General features: G+C 39.0%; 1 protein-coding gene across 1 annotated transcript in view; it reads left to right on the top strand.

Annotated features, from left to right (window-relative positions):
• The window catches only part of LOC126755844 (sodium channel protein Nach), a 43842-nt gene extending 38221 nt beyond the window's left edge, over nucleotides 1–5621 (top strand). Inside the window, exons 8-9 of the mRNA XM_050468561.1 lie at nucleotides 981–1086; nucleotides 4416–5621. Coding sequence (XP_050324518.1) covers nucleotides 981–1086; nucleotides 4416–4525 — 216 coding nt within the window. The 3' untranslated portion in view covers nucleotides 4526–5621. The remainder of the gene's footprint in view (nucleotides 1–980; nucleotides 1087–4415) is intronic.
• The last annotated feature ends 10020 nt before the right edge of the window (nucleotides 5622–15641 follow it).

The following is a 15641-nucleotide window of genomic DNA, read 5'->3' on the forward strand; positions in this document are numbered from 1 at the left end:
CAACTGTATTTATAGAAGTAAACGGAAAAAATTACCCACCACTGGAGTCTATAGTCGTCGCATTTATTAAACGGTATTCCGAATGGAATATCACTTTCACTGAAGCAAACAAATAGAATTTCCAAAAATGAAAGTTGCGATCCTCAATGAACACCCTGTTCTGATTTACCTACAGTTACATATATTGCAGTCGTAAGTCCAAAAATCAATTCACACACCCGCTTGCCCCATAAGTGACTCGTATGACTATCTGCCGGTGCTGCTTTTGCGAACGAATGTTGACTTCCGCAAATGCACATCCTCGCTCGCAACAATGTGTGCGTTGCCACAAATTTCCCCGTGTTGTTAGCATGCAATAGCTCGACTACCAGCATATCCGGCTGCTGCTGTTAGTGCCACAATTTGTATGCCGAATTATTGGCGATAAAAATATTTTTGGTCCTCCACACTTTTTGTCGACTGCATTCCTTCATTCTTGTATTTTTTCTCTCTCTCTCTCTCTCTCACTTTCATTGCATTGCATACTTTTATACAAAGTGAGAATGTATTGTAATGGATTTTTATAAGCGTAATGCTCTGTGTATTTGCAATGCGACAATATTGAAAATTCTGTCAGTATTATTGTTAACTATTTTTTTTTTTTGCGCATGAGTATCTTCGTCGGGGAATGAGCCTGCAAAACGCAGTGGAAGGAAAATATTTTCCTTCGAAATTGATAGTCTTATTTGAGTACAGTCGCTTTAGTATGTTACTTCAAAGTGTTGTTATTGCGAAGCATGCAATGCAATGTGTCAATGAAAAGTGCTGCAATCGAGAAATGCTACAACTTCTGACAACAACATTATTGAAGTTGCTTGATTTATCATTTTAGGTGCGTTCATTGTTTCAAATAGGTTATGTCTTACGACGCTTCAAAATCTAAAAATGACTGCTTCTTCGATTTAATGTATTTTATTTTTATGTCATTTAAATTCTTACAGCGATCCAGAGTTTGGTTTTTGGGCGCAAACCTCCAGTGGGGCATTATAGACTATCCAAAAATGCAGCTTAGACGTGATGTGCTCTTCTCCTTTGCTGATGTGTTGGGTAAGTGCGAGCTGTTGATTACGAAAACCTCTTTATCAGTGTTGTCACTTGAGAAAATCTTTTGGCACCGCAATGCCTCACCAATCTGTTGGGGAACTTCAAAATTTTCTTATGATCAAAGCATTGGGTTTTATTTAACTTCACATTGCCAACATTTTTTACACAAAAATAAACCTTAGAGGTCAATAAAATTTAGCTTCATGCACACCCTTCTTTTCTTCAAGCCAATCGAATATGTTTAACCACTGCCTAAGAAAGTTTCCCTTTAAAGGTCAGGGTACCATTCGTCATTACAATAGATTGTGAAATTTTTAAGAACATTCTGAGTTGTCGGCAATCATTCGCACTGTTTAGAGGTCAAGATTCTAAGTTAAGAAGAATTAAACATGAGTTTCCGCAGCATTGTGTCTTCTCCCCGCTACTATTAAACTTCTATATTTCGAGAATTGCAGCGTCTGTTCACCAAAGGTGTGGATGTAAGCGAGCGTCAGTCTTAAAACAAGCAGCTCGCTAGATAGATATGTATAAAGCCTTATACAGTCCTGCGCTGGGTTTGTGACCTACCACTTAGAAACTACGCCTACTGAAATGAAAAAAAACAGCATCCAATAATCCACACAAAGCGAATACGTCTATGTAAGCTGACGTTGAGTAACACCAAAAAGGTTCGTCAGGATCGAGAAGGACTTTTCCGAGCCGTTCGATACCAAGCGAGGTTTCAGACATGCGGATTCGTCACTGTTGACAGTCATAACTTTGAAGTCGTAGATAATTTCGTCTATCTTGGAACCAGTAATAGCAGCAACACCAATATTAGCCTTGAAATCCAACACAGAATAACTCTTGCCAACTAGCTAATTCGGACTGTGTAGACAATTGAGGAGTAAAGTTCTCTCTCGACGAACAAAAACCAAACTCAATAAGTCACTCATTATTCACGTCCTGCTATATGGTGCAGAGGCATGGACGAACTAATGATTCGACGTAACGAATTTTCGAGAGAAAGGTTCTGCGAAAAATGTATGCTCCTTTGCGTATTGGCCACTGCGAATATCGCATTCGATGGAATGATGAGCTGCATGAGATATGCGACGACATTGACATAGTTCAGCGAATTAAAAGACAGCGGCTACGTTGGCTAGGTCATGTTGTCCGATTGGACGAAAACACTCCAGCTCTGAAAGTATTCGACGTTGTACCCGCCGGGGGAAGCAGAGGAAGAGGAAGACCGCCACTCCGTTGGAAAGAGCAGGTGGAGAAGGGCCTGGCTTCGCTTGAAATCTCCAAGTGGCGCCACGTAGCGAAAAAAGGAAAAACTGTTAAATCGGCTATAATCACGTAAGCGCTGTATACGCCAGTAAAAGAGAAGAAGAAATCCATAGCGACTATAATATATAGTACAGACTGTATCTTAATATCATACTCGATAGCGTTAAAATCTTGGCTAACAATTCCTGTTGCTTCTTTGTAAAAAAATCGCCAATTCCTTAGCCAACAGTTCCTGTAGGAAAAGACAGAAAAACGATGTTGGCAACATAAAAGCCAATTGGTCGACCGGTCATCAACTACTGCTTAGGTGTAGTGAAACGCAGAAGAAGAAGCTTTAGACGTATCAGAATACTGCACTCCGTACCATTACAGGATGCCTCTTGATATATCCTGTCGAACCTGTACATAATGAGGCCTGTATGCTTCCGGCCAAGGAACACAATGCACTTCTCTTCAAGAAATTTGCTGTGATCATTTCGCAGAAACCGTAGTTGAAGTCAAACCACCACCCCTAGTAGACGCTAATAGACGTAATAGCTAATAAGAGTTAATTTAGCAAGATAAACTCCTACTTATCCAGAATCGACCCTGACATACCAAAAAAACGTTTTTCGTACACTGCTTGGGTGAAATTTATGATCATCTCATACACTTAATATTTCTAGTTCATGGCATCAAAGGCAGTGGTACAGGGTGGGCCATCTAACGTTTTAAATTTGAATTATCAATGTTTCGACATTGGAAGCGTCAAATACCATTCGGAAAGGGACAGATATTCGGTAAAAAGCCTAAAATTTACGAAATGGGTCGCTATTCACTAGAAGAAAACTGGGGAAGATCTAAAGTACGAGCTTCAAGCTGCTGTAGCTGCCATAAGGCCTGAAATCATCGAGAAAGTACTCCCAAATTGGGTGGATCGGATAAGCTACTGTAAACTCAGCCGTGGTGGTCATTTGTTTGAAATTGTTTTCCACAAATAAATTTCACAAAACAACCTTTTAAATGAATGTTAGACCTTTGAAAAATATCAAGCCGTTTTTTTTTTATTGACTTTTTAAATTTAAAATTTTATATATCCCACCCGTTAGTTCTAACCAATTCTACTTTATAACTGTTAGGTTATGCACTAGAAGAAATCCCTTTAGAAAACAGAAAATTATATCAAGGGATCAATATCAAGACTTATTCGAGTGATTTTCTCATGAAAGTCTAATGTTGTTTAACTGGTCCGTTTCTAACAACGCGCTTGAAACGAGTCAGGCTAAAAAGATGCAAGCGTCTTCTGCAGTGGCACGCGGCCAGCGGCCAAAAAAGTTCACTGTTGAAGAAATTTTTAATAAGCAAAATAACAACGTTTACTATTTTATGGGGAGCCTTCTGAACAGGTTTTTCACCTCCACTTCCTTTGATAGAAGAGTTAAAACTAGGACGAAAATATACCAGCATGATGTTTTAGAAGGCAAGATAAGATAGTTAGGCAATACCCTGTTCGATGGAGAGCATATTCTACTCCGACACATAAGGCAAAAATCTACCAGCAGTGTCTTAAAAACAATATATCTGGTTTCGTTGCTAAAGATTTAAATTTACGGGACTATAGTTGGTAGTCACAATTGATTTGATGAGTAATTCGCTGTAAAGCCCTGACTTGAGACTGAATGACTTCTTTTTATTCCAAACAAACTAACAGGTCGAAGTTTTTCGACAGCTGAAGGGGCGGTTGATGCGTTCAAAAGGCATGTTTTGAAGATACCTGATCTCTGAGTGACGAAGGTGTTTCGACAATTGGTTTTAATGGATAATATTTTGAAAACCAATAAGCGATTTTCGATGATTTTTTTTTGTTCTCTAATCCCGAAATATAAAAGGCAAATGTATACATATACATTATTAGATAAAATTAGCTTTATTAAAAATTGTATTATAGTTAAATTTTCATAACACCCTAGATTTATAATTGGACTTATGGCAGGACTAAGTACAGTATGAAAGCATTGAGTTTCTGATTATAATCTTTATTAACATATATTGTATATACATACCGCAATATCTCTTTCCAGTTTATATTGGCGGTCTAATTGGCTTTTTCCTGGGTTGCAGTGCTCTAAGCTTCACGGAAGTCATCTACTATTTTACCGCCCGTCTTGTGAAGAGATTGTTTTGGACATAAAAAGTGCTACAACATGCTATCATAACATAAAACGGAATCAGCTTATTGATAAAAATAAAAGTATTCAATGAAAATTAAAGCCTTAAAAAGCACAAAAAAGCTCTACAGCTAAAAGTGGCGTCATTATGGCGACCACAGACCGATTTGTTTACGCACAAAACAAATGAACGCACGAGTTGTTTTAAAACTACACTGAATAAATATCAAGTATAAACAATTTATACATACACACATACTGATATTTTTAAAATTAAGCGTTCTATATAGCTTTGGCCCCAACTACCTACTACATGCTGACATGTAAAAATTAACGAACCGCTGCCTGTACTACTCATGCCATTCGAGGACCACGCTTAATGCCGGTTATTTATGCCGGAAACGTCGCCAGTATTTTTGGCTTAATGCTACAACAACAAAAAGTACACACACATACATACATATGCATACATATAGTATAAAATTAATATGGACGCTTGTTTATTGACTATAAGCCCAGAAAATTGTTGAACAAATAAACAAATCAACATTCAACAGAAATTGTGGCACCACAATCAACTTTCCGTTTTATTGATACAAAATTGTTTGGAGAGTGAGGTTAGAAAACCATTCCATATCCTTGTAGTACTACCACACAAAACCCATTCCATTAGCAATATGACTTTGGAAAAAAGAAGAAAACTAAATGACCACGCGTGGCATCACTGTGGCGTCACCAAAATCAAACGTTATGTGGCAGCAGTAAGAGCAAGCTAATAGGGAGCAGAATGTGTCTTGCCTTTCGATACATACGTACATCCTCGTCTATGTGCGCCCAGCGTATTTGCGACAAATTGCCAGATACAAGCCATAAATGGCAAAGGGTAGAAATCTGCAAAGGTTGTACAACTTCCGACCAACGGAATTTCACTTTGAACATCAACAAGCCCACGGGCCGAAGAACTTTTATTATTCATAAGCGGAGTCCGTGAAACAGTCAGTCAATTTGGCAGTAGTGAAAGCGTCAATGGTGAAACTAGAAAAATGTGTTGCTGATAAAGGCAATGCGCGTTTTCTGTTAAAAAGGGTGTTTCACAAGTTCAATACATCAAAACATGCATCTAGGAATAAGTTATAAAATAATACGATAGTAAATAAAATTAAGAACTAATAAAGTATTTTAATAACAAGTCTTTTGATTAAAATATTAATGGCTTTAACAATAGCTCTTTCTCTTCGGAAATAGCTCGAATCTAACTAAATTTTATTTATCCGCCAGACTTTAAAAAAATATAGAAATAACAACAGAACGTTGATTGAAAATAATGGTACATTACCAAAGTCAGCATTTTAGGAAACTAATTATCCCTGACTAATGCATAAAAGATATGAAGATGGCAAGGTCCAGCTTTATCGACCCCACTACTTAACATCTTCATGCAAAGTAACGAGTTTTTAAGGCGTGTGGGTTCCAACGAGGCAATCATTTTTTCGGAGCTGGTCTTTTTTACAGCTGTTACTTGATTTATACTCGTTTGGTTCGCCTTTTCACAATAAATAGGCTTCTCCAGAGCAGCGCATCGCATGTTCGATGAATCGGCCCAAAACGAGATGGTCACAGATTCCGATTGCCATTGTCCAGAATCCCTTCTTCTTCTTTATTGGCGTAGACATCGCTTACCTTATTTATTTAGTTCAGTAGTAGTAGATTGAAGAAGTCGCACGAAAGATAGTCGCCTTGCCTAAAACCTCGTTTGGTTTCAAACGGCACAGTGCGGTCCTTACCGATCGTCATGGAGCTTTTAGTATTGCTCAACGTTAGTTTACACAGCCGTATTAATTTTGTGGGGTTACCAAATTCAGACATAATGGCTTTTCGTGCTATCAAAAGCAACTTTGAAATCGGCGAAGAGATGGTGTGTGTTGATTTTAAGTTGCTGGTTTTCCAGGTCCAAAGCCACACTTATAAGGTCCAAACAGTTTGTTGACGGTGGGATTTTATCTTTCACACAATACGTATAGAAGGTTTATCCCACGGTAGTTGGCGCAGATGTTGGAATCTCTCTTTTTGTGGATTGGGCAGAGCACACTTTCATTCCAATCGTTGGGCATGCTTTCGTCCAACCATATTTTACAAAGAAGCTGATGCATGCTCCTTATCGGCTCTCACGTCACTGTTGACAGTTATAACTTTGAAGTTGTAGATAATTTCGTCTATTTAGGAACCAGTATTAACGCCACCAACAATGTCAGCCTGGAAATCAAGCGCAGGATTGCTCTTGCCAACAGGTGCTACTTCGGACTGAGTAGGCAATTGAAAAGTAAAGTCCTCTCTCGACGAACAAAAGCCGAACTCTATAAGTCGCTCATAATTCCCGTCCTGCTATATGGTGCAGAGGCTTGGACGATGACAGCAACCGATGAGTCGACGTTACGAGTTTTCGAGAGAAAGGTTCTGCGAAAGATTTATGGTCTTTGCGCGTTTGCCACGGCGAATATCGTATTCGATGGAACGATGAGCTGTTCGAGATATACGACGACATTAACATAGTTCAGCGAATTAAAAGACAGCGGCTACGCTGGCTAGGACATGTTGTCCGGATGGACGAAAAGACTCCAGCTCTGAAAGTATTTGACGCAGTACCCGTCGGGGGAAGCAGAGGAAGAGGAAGACCTCCACTCCGTTGGAAGGACCAAGTGGAGAAGGGCCTGGCTTCGCTTGAAATATCCAATTGGCACCACATAGCGAAAAGAAGAAACGACTGGCGCGCTGTTGTTAACTCGGCTATAATCGCGTAAGCGGTGTCTACGCCAATTAAGAAGAAGAAGCGCGTCTCGCTTCCCTCTTCAACTCTCGGTATTTATTCCATCCACTCCTCATCGTACCACCTGTTCTTTTACATTTTCCGAAAACCAATGGTTTCGTTTGGAGCTGTACGTAAGGAGCTTGAAATGCCATCCCACAGTTCCCTTATACCGTGTTGGTGACGAGTGCTCTCAGAGAGACCGTTACTCAACCTCAAAAAGTCACTATTTGGTGAACTCTATTGGCAAAGTGTATCATTGGTCCATATTTATTTAAATATGAAGCCAAGAGTTATGCACTTTTTCGTGCCTGAATTGCTGACCTGCCGACCCAATCACTGCAAAAGCTAGTCTAAAACTGACCTCTCGGTAGGAATTCAGTCGAGCCAGCAGCGGCGGTCACTTATCTAAGAGAAGATTTGAAACTTTAAATGACCAAGATAACCTTGAAAGACTGTTAAAGCAGGCTGACAGGAGCGCTTCATCTCAAAAGCTGGATAACTAGTAATGTTACAGAAAATCTTATAAGACAACAGACATCAAGTAAAATATATCTTTGTGAAGCTAGAAAAAGACGGAGCGGCCTTTCACTTAAAGAATGTACAAGCTTCAAGTGTCCTACAAAAGTCTTAAAAGTAACTCCGAGCGTCTGCTGAGGTAAACCGTCTATTTTCATAATTTTTATTATCTTTCCGAAAACAAAGCATTTTTTTAGCCCCACACTTAACTAACTCCGCTAACTCAATCTTAGACATCAAACTCACCCTGTTTACTTTATATACGTATACTTGTACATATTTGAACGGACCTTAAGGTTCCGCATCATAACATTGTACCCCCTCCATGCTTGTACGCAACCCAAGACACTGTGCCCATCAAGAAAACAATAACCACCGTTAACTTGCGTAATTTCTGCCTTGTCATCAATTATTGACGTAACGGATTGGCCGATTACGATTGTTACAGTCGAGAGTACGTCTAATACAACACCAACAACAACATGAAATAATAAACAAGGCAAAATATGCGGAGCAGCAAAAAAAACATTAAGAACAATAACAACAAACAATGGTATAAACTACATATTATTGAACCAGGAAAAGTGTGTTAGTGTGCGTGCCGAGCTACACATACACACACTCAAATAAACCGGCATCCAACTGCCAGCTGCCTTCGGCCATTTTACTACACAAGCGTCCCCTCACCAGCCGACACTCAAGCAAGCAACCGTTCAACCAGGCCACGTTGTGCCACATTCCACGAAGCCACACCACTTTTGTTGGTTTATCGAGACACTTGATATATGGATGTATTTTACTTAATATTTATGATTGAATGAAATGACAACATCAGCACTTGTCATTTACTAGCAATATCGACAGGATTAGTGGGAGCCGCATGGCTGGCATGCTTAGTCATCCACCAACGCAGTGCTTAGAAGACGCGCACGGATGGTCAGTTGTGGAAGGATGGATGCTCGCTTGTGCTGGCCGTTAACGTTTGCCGCTTAACGGTTATCGAGGGATCATATCCTAAATTATTCATAACATGGCTACTTACAACGATAATTGTTGACCGATTGTCGCTTATCTGATGACTTCGAGTGGCCAGTTGTTTGCCATAATTCTTTGACATTTTCGTTTTGATTTTGTTTTGGTGACATTACTGTCTGGTCGTGTTGTTGCTGATGTTTCATAATTTTTATGGGCTTAATGTGCGATAAGCTATACGTAAGTGCATATAAAAGTAGTCATAAAGTAAAATAGAATTTTTCTTGTAACTTAAGCTCAAATTAAATGATAAGACTTCAAGGGCGATAAGAGTTTAGCCGAAGCAGAGTTTTGTCTTTTCGGCTTTCCAAAATTCAGTGGTTTATTTACCGTCATTATTTATTATAATGATACGAAGAAAATCTGAAATGGCCTCATCGGTTACATACATACGTCGAGTAAATGAACAACGATATCAAAACGCAAGAGAAATATGTAGTACCGAAATTGTTGCTTGTCTATTGGAGATTAGAAAGTTTGTTAAGTTCTAGATCAAAAGCTATCTTTCGCCCTCATTTCCTGTTTCTTTTCTCTATCTCTCTACCTCTCTTTACTAACTACAAAAGAACTCCCTCTACCCCTAAACTCAGAATAGCTTTCCGAAAGAACTATTTCTCAAAGACGTGTACTCAATAAAAGCCAACGCTCACAAAACAAAGGAGCTTTATTATATAATACACCAAACATAGAAGACTTCCCGTCAGCAAAGACTATAACAAAAGGTTATATAGTTCACTATACGGATATAAACTATTCTCTTTACTAGCGTAGACACCGCTTATGCCATTATAGCCGAGTTAACAACAGCGCGCCTGTCGTTTCTGCTTTTTGCTACTTGGCCAATTCGAGATAACAAGTACAGTCAGATCCTTCTCCACCTGATCTCCCCAACGGAGTGAAGGTATTTGTCTTCCTCTGCTTCCAACGGCGGATACTGAATTAAAAACCTTCAAAGCTGGACCATAAATTTTACGCAATAACTTTATCTCGAACACTCCTAAAGACGACTCAGCTTAAGCACCATATAGCAGGACAGGAGCAATAAGGGATTTCTAGAGATTGATCTTTGTTCGTCGAGAGAGAGAGAAATTATCTACGCCTTCAAAGTTATGTCAATAGTGACGTGAGAGCCTAGTCGCAAGTGCGACAACTGTTTGCTTGATGGCGGAGATATTTCGTGTTGTCCTCGTTCACAAATGCTTCACTTCCTTATCCAGCCTGCAGAAAGCAGAACAAACGGCGCGGATATTGAGGCCCTTTATATCAATATCGTCGGCGTACACCAGTAGTTGCCTTCTAGTATATTTAACTCTGCAGCTCGTATTATTTTCTCCAGTTTTAGATTGAAGAACTCACACGCTAGAGAGTCCACTTGCTCTGAAACCTCACTCGGTATGGAACGGCTCGGAGAAGTTCATTACGATCCTAACGTCAGCTTTCACAGCCATATTTGTTTAGCAAAGATACGATTTCGAAAGCGGCTATATAATCGATGAAGTATTGATGTGTGTCAGGGGTCTTTTCCAAGACTTGACGCGTGGTGAAAATCTAGTCGATACTAGATTTTCTAAAGCCACACTGTTAAGGTCCAACAAATTTGTTGACGGTGGACTTCAGGCTTTCACACACTCGATTCTCATCATAATCGGGCAATGGAACATCTATTCCATTGTCATCGATTGGAGAATCGGGTTCGCCATCTTCGGATATTCAGCAGGCTTCAGTATGCTCTGAACGTCAGCCACAAGATCACCTGTTTGGATTTTACAAGAGTATGCTCCAGTCTTGAAACCTTCCATTAGTCGCTGCATCTATTCACAGAGTTTTCGATCATTACCCCTGTCTGTCAGCCTGTCAAGCTCTTCGTAGGCATTTCGGCCTCTCTCGTTTTTTGTCTGCAAATGCGTCTTACTTCCTCTTCAACTCTCAGTAACTATCCCATCCCCTCGTGTTGTAGTCAATCGCAACATTGCGAGGCAGCTTGTCCGCTTTCTCTCCACTGCGACACTACAGTCCTCAAAAGAACCAGCTGTTCTTTCGTTTTCATTAGGAGTGGTTTCTATGTAAAAATAATTACAAAGCTTTATATACATTCATATAGCGAGCCACTTGTTTTAAGATCGACGCCCGCTCGCAGCCGTACCTCTGGTAAACAGACGCTGCAATTAGACTTCAGCGAACCCTTAAACTGAATATGTTAGTTTGACTCCGCTGAAGCTTCCTCTTTTCAGCCGGGACCCCAGGCGCCGCCCAGGTTGGCTACCGAATCTTACACAAGGGTTGGTCATTTTTCTAGGGTGAGCGGCGTAGACGCAAGACAAGGAATTGTGTATAGCCCTACGACTGCAACTGCTTACCCAGAACCATGACTGGAGAATTGTTCAGGCAGCAGGATTATTGTTCGTTATATACTATATTTCTAGGATCCCAATGGTATGACATCCATAAAATTTATCACAAATAAATCGCCTCAGATGGAGCTTCAGACATCGATCAAACGTGGTTAGTGTTCCTGTATTAACGATTGTCTAGAACCCTGTTGAAGAAAGGTAAGTGTCATCGGAACCACATAAAGGTTTATTTTCTGAAGCTGTATCCACAGTGTCGAGCTGTGAGAAAAGAGGTCTGAGATAAATAGATTTCTAGACATTCAAATAGGTGGGTAGAGTCATGCGGTGTTCTTCGTAGGCAAGAGTTTTACAAACCTTAATTACTAACAAGGAAATCTTAGAACATGCGGTTTTAGTGCAGAGTTACATTTGTAGCTGGGTTACAGAGTGAGTTCGAGACTCTAAATTGTCACTTAATTACTGGACTACCTCAAGGTGGAGCCTTCATTGCACTACTTTCTTCCAAGATCTATAAATAAAAGCTTCTATGACAATTTATTTAAGGTCTAAAAGAAAAATTTCCATGAACTCTTTTATTATTTGCGGCAACGTAATTTAAGCAGTTGAAATTATATTTCAAACGTCAGCCAAAGCATAAATAAATTATATGTGCGAGACCAATTCGCTCACATGTGAGTAACGTAAATGGATATTTATTTGTTTTATGCACGAAAAATAAAAACTTTCCCCTGTTAATGTACGTCATATCCACACAATTATAGCAAACTCAACTTTAATTTGCGCAGTGGCACGCTCCGCTGCCAACAACCGCAGCGTGTCCAGCTTCCGAGTCATATCGGTTGCGGAAAATAATCCTATTCCAGCAAAACTCCATTTAGAATGGCCAGTGGAGAAACTTTCAAAACTGTCGAAAAACTTTTCGGTCACATGACCCCCCTCCCAACTCCTCACTCCCCACTTTTGGGTGCAAAACTAATAAAGAGAAAAAAGAATGTGACAAACCGCACGCCTATTGCAGTGCCCTATATCCCAGGGTGCTACGGGCGGGATTGCGTTACAGCACCCACCCACATACACACACACGTACACATTTGTATATTTCGTCGTTTCTGGGGCAAACGCTGGCTTGCCATGTCGCATTTTGTTGCATGTCGCCTGCTATTTGAATGTGTATGTGCGTTTGTGTGCTCACAAGCATTTGGCGAAGTTTTGAAACAATTAAAACAATCCTTTTGCTGTGTTGCATTCCACACGAATGGGTCACTTGGCAAATATTTATGATATGCTCGCCCCCCTCTTCTCTTTCTCTTCCTCTTCGTACAGCTTTCACGTCTATGCTTGAGGTTTGGCTGTCTGTGCGTACATATACATATGTATGTATGTGTAGGTAAGTATGTTTGTATATGAACTTTGCTCACATTTTGGTGTTGTTGCACGAAAAGCGGGTTAACGGTTCAAACACAAAGTGTCACTAAATGCCAGAAGGTCGGTCATATCACTTAATTTTGCTCTGGAATTTTGTTGCATGCAAGCAAGTGTTGCGAAGAAAACGACAAGGAAGGTGTGTAAAAGAAACGAAGAAAGTGGGAAAGACTGAGCGACGGACGTCTATGCTTTGTGTAGACAACCGTTATTAATGTTTAAACGCTTTAATTGCATAAGTAAACACCAGTAAACCAATACATGCCATGTGCAAGTGTATGTGTGTATATGTAAATGTATGTGTATGCCATAAAATTAATATTATATTAATAGTGTGTGAACAGCTATAAATTAACAATCACTTTTTGGCTTCAACTAACTGACATTTGACCCAAAGTCACCGGCCTACAAATGCTGTGCATATACATTGTGACAAAAAAGCACCCGGAAATTGTAATTAAAATTTATAATATTTCAAAAAGATTTATTTTGCTAAGATAGTAGGACTGCCTTTGGTTACTATGCCAGATATGAGCGCGATCTGTCAGCCAGTGTGTTTACAACAGCTGCTTAAGTCGGTACACCTCAGTGGTGCGTTGCGATTTTTTCAATGGAGAAAAATATTGAAGAAAGAATTTGTCTCAAACTGTGTAATTCTAACCGAATTTCAGTTTTATCAAAAACAAGCCTGCTAGTTGTACGAAGCCTTCAAAGACTGTCGAGATATCGTTGAAGACATGCCTTGTTTTGTGCCACCTTCGACCTCTTCATCTGATGAAAATATTCAAAAAATGAAGGATGTGACAATGGAAAATCTCAGGCAAGTGTTAGAGAGATGGAAAGAAAGGTCGACATATCTCGCGAGTCCGTTCGAACGATCTTGGTGGATATTTGGGGTATAAAACGCGTTCTTGCTCGACTCGTCCCGATAAAGCTGAATTTTTTTCAAAAAGAGTGCCGTAAACAGGTCTCTTTGGGCATGCTTGATCGTGAAAATTCCGATCCCACTTTCATGGAGATGCATTATACCTACCGATGAGACATGGATTTATGAGTCTGAAATGCAAAAAAGTCAACAATCATCGATATGGAGGAAAAAAAAGAGCCGAAACCAAAAAAAACCAGGCCAAAGCCGCTGAAAAATTAAGATGAAGCCCAGTTTTTTCTATATTCGTGGTTTGGTGCAACATAAATTTGTACCAGAAGGACAGACAGTCAATAGAGATTTCTATTTGGCCACATTGAGGCGTTTGTGTGAGAACAGCCGTCGAAAACGGCCGAAATTGTGGAGGAACAATTCATGACTTTCGCCACTATTGTGACCGAATTTAAAGCCAAAAACGAAATGAATGCCATCGAGCAACCATCATATTCACCAGACTTAGCTCCGTGTGATTTTTCTTGTTCCTCAAACTGCAATGGCCGCTCTGTGGAACTCGTTTTCAGTCCATGGAGGAGATAGAACAAAATTCGCTGTCGCTGAAGGCCATCCCAAAAACTGCTTATGAAAAGTGTTTGGAGAACTGAAAAATCGTTGCCATAAGTATATTACATCTGGTTGGGATTACTTTGAAGGCGACAAAATAAATATTGTTGAATAATTAAATATTTGCGTTTTATTTACAATTTCCGGGTACTTTTTTGTCACAATATATAATATAAAAGATACACAGTTATGTAACTAAGCATGTAAATTTTGACACCGAGCAGTCAACCCAAAGTAAATCAATTTATGTTGGTTGAGTTTAGTGAATATTTGTTAAAGCAACGAAAGGAATATGTCAACATATTGTTGAGACGTGGAGTGAGGCATGTTAAGTAAGAGGGTTTGAGGTAAAAATAAAAATTTTGAAACACTTAAACAGGGAACGTATAACTTACTAATAAATTTTCCAAAAACGACGTTGATACCAAAAAGTAGAATTGAAATTAGTTGTTTAACTTTTATATTAGAAGAATATCAACTATAGCTTTTTCATTCAGACGAAAACTAACATTGTCAGGAAGGCGGAGAATCTTAGTTTAATGCTTTCAATTGATAACAAGAATAAAACAAAAAATGTTAAATTATTAATTAAATATTTAACGCAAGAATTCATCTTTCACCTTACGACGAAACCGTGAATGGATTACATCCATGCTTGGTATCTTACTAACTTCTATTAAATATTATAGGTCATCATAGACTAAATGGTTTCATTACCAAATTACCTTCTTGTTCGAGACTTGTTTTTTTTTATCGAAATCAACCAAATTTACTGAAATTCCCACTCCCATGACCGTCGTGTCTAAGTAACCGAAACGGACTCGGATTTTTATCTATCTAAAGACTGTCAACTCGGCACCATTCCTCAAAATTACTTCAGGAATGTTTTCAGCCGACATAGCAATAACAATAACCGAATTAAGATATCAATGAAGTTATCAGAATAAAATTTTGTACAAATAGAGCCCTTAAATTATTTCAACTTACGCTCAAAATTTGTCGAAATCGAATTATGACTTGTGTCCAAAATGGGTGAACACTTCTCTTAGCCCCCATATACTTACATTAATATTTTCGAACTTCCGTTTGATTTGATACCGCTGCTATCGGTCAATATGTAAGAAATCTGATAGATTTCAGAAAGAATATGTTTGTAATAATCAGAAGATATTTAACAGGCTTTTACCCTTGCAAATTGCTAGATAATCAGCCAAACACCTTCTCATTATTTAGCCGGATGAATTCATGAAAGTTGGATGCAAGGAATTATATATAACTTTTCGATTTCTGCCTACTTTTATTGATATTTCAATTATTGAAATACGTAACTCTTCATAAACTTCGATTTTTTACTTTCTCTTCAATATTTCTTTTGGCAAATTAAGGGGTTACATAAGTTTCGACGAGCAAAAAACGAAAAAAAGTTTTTTATTCATAAAATAATAAATATTTTATTCAAACTTTCTATTATTCCAAAGTTACATAAGATATTGTGAAATTTTCAAAGAGCAATATACAAAACTCAG

The sequence above is a fragment of the Bactrocera neohumeralis genome, chromosome 4 (genome assembly GCF_024586455.1).
Source record: "Bactrocera neohumeralis isolate Rockhampton chromosome 4, APGP_CSIRO_Bneo_wtdbg2-racon-allhic-juicebox.fasta_v2, whole genome shotgun sequence".
NCBI classification, from domain to species: domain Eukaryota; kingdom Metazoa; phylum Arthropoda; class Insecta; order Diptera; family Tephritidae; genus Bactrocera; species Bactrocera neohumeralis.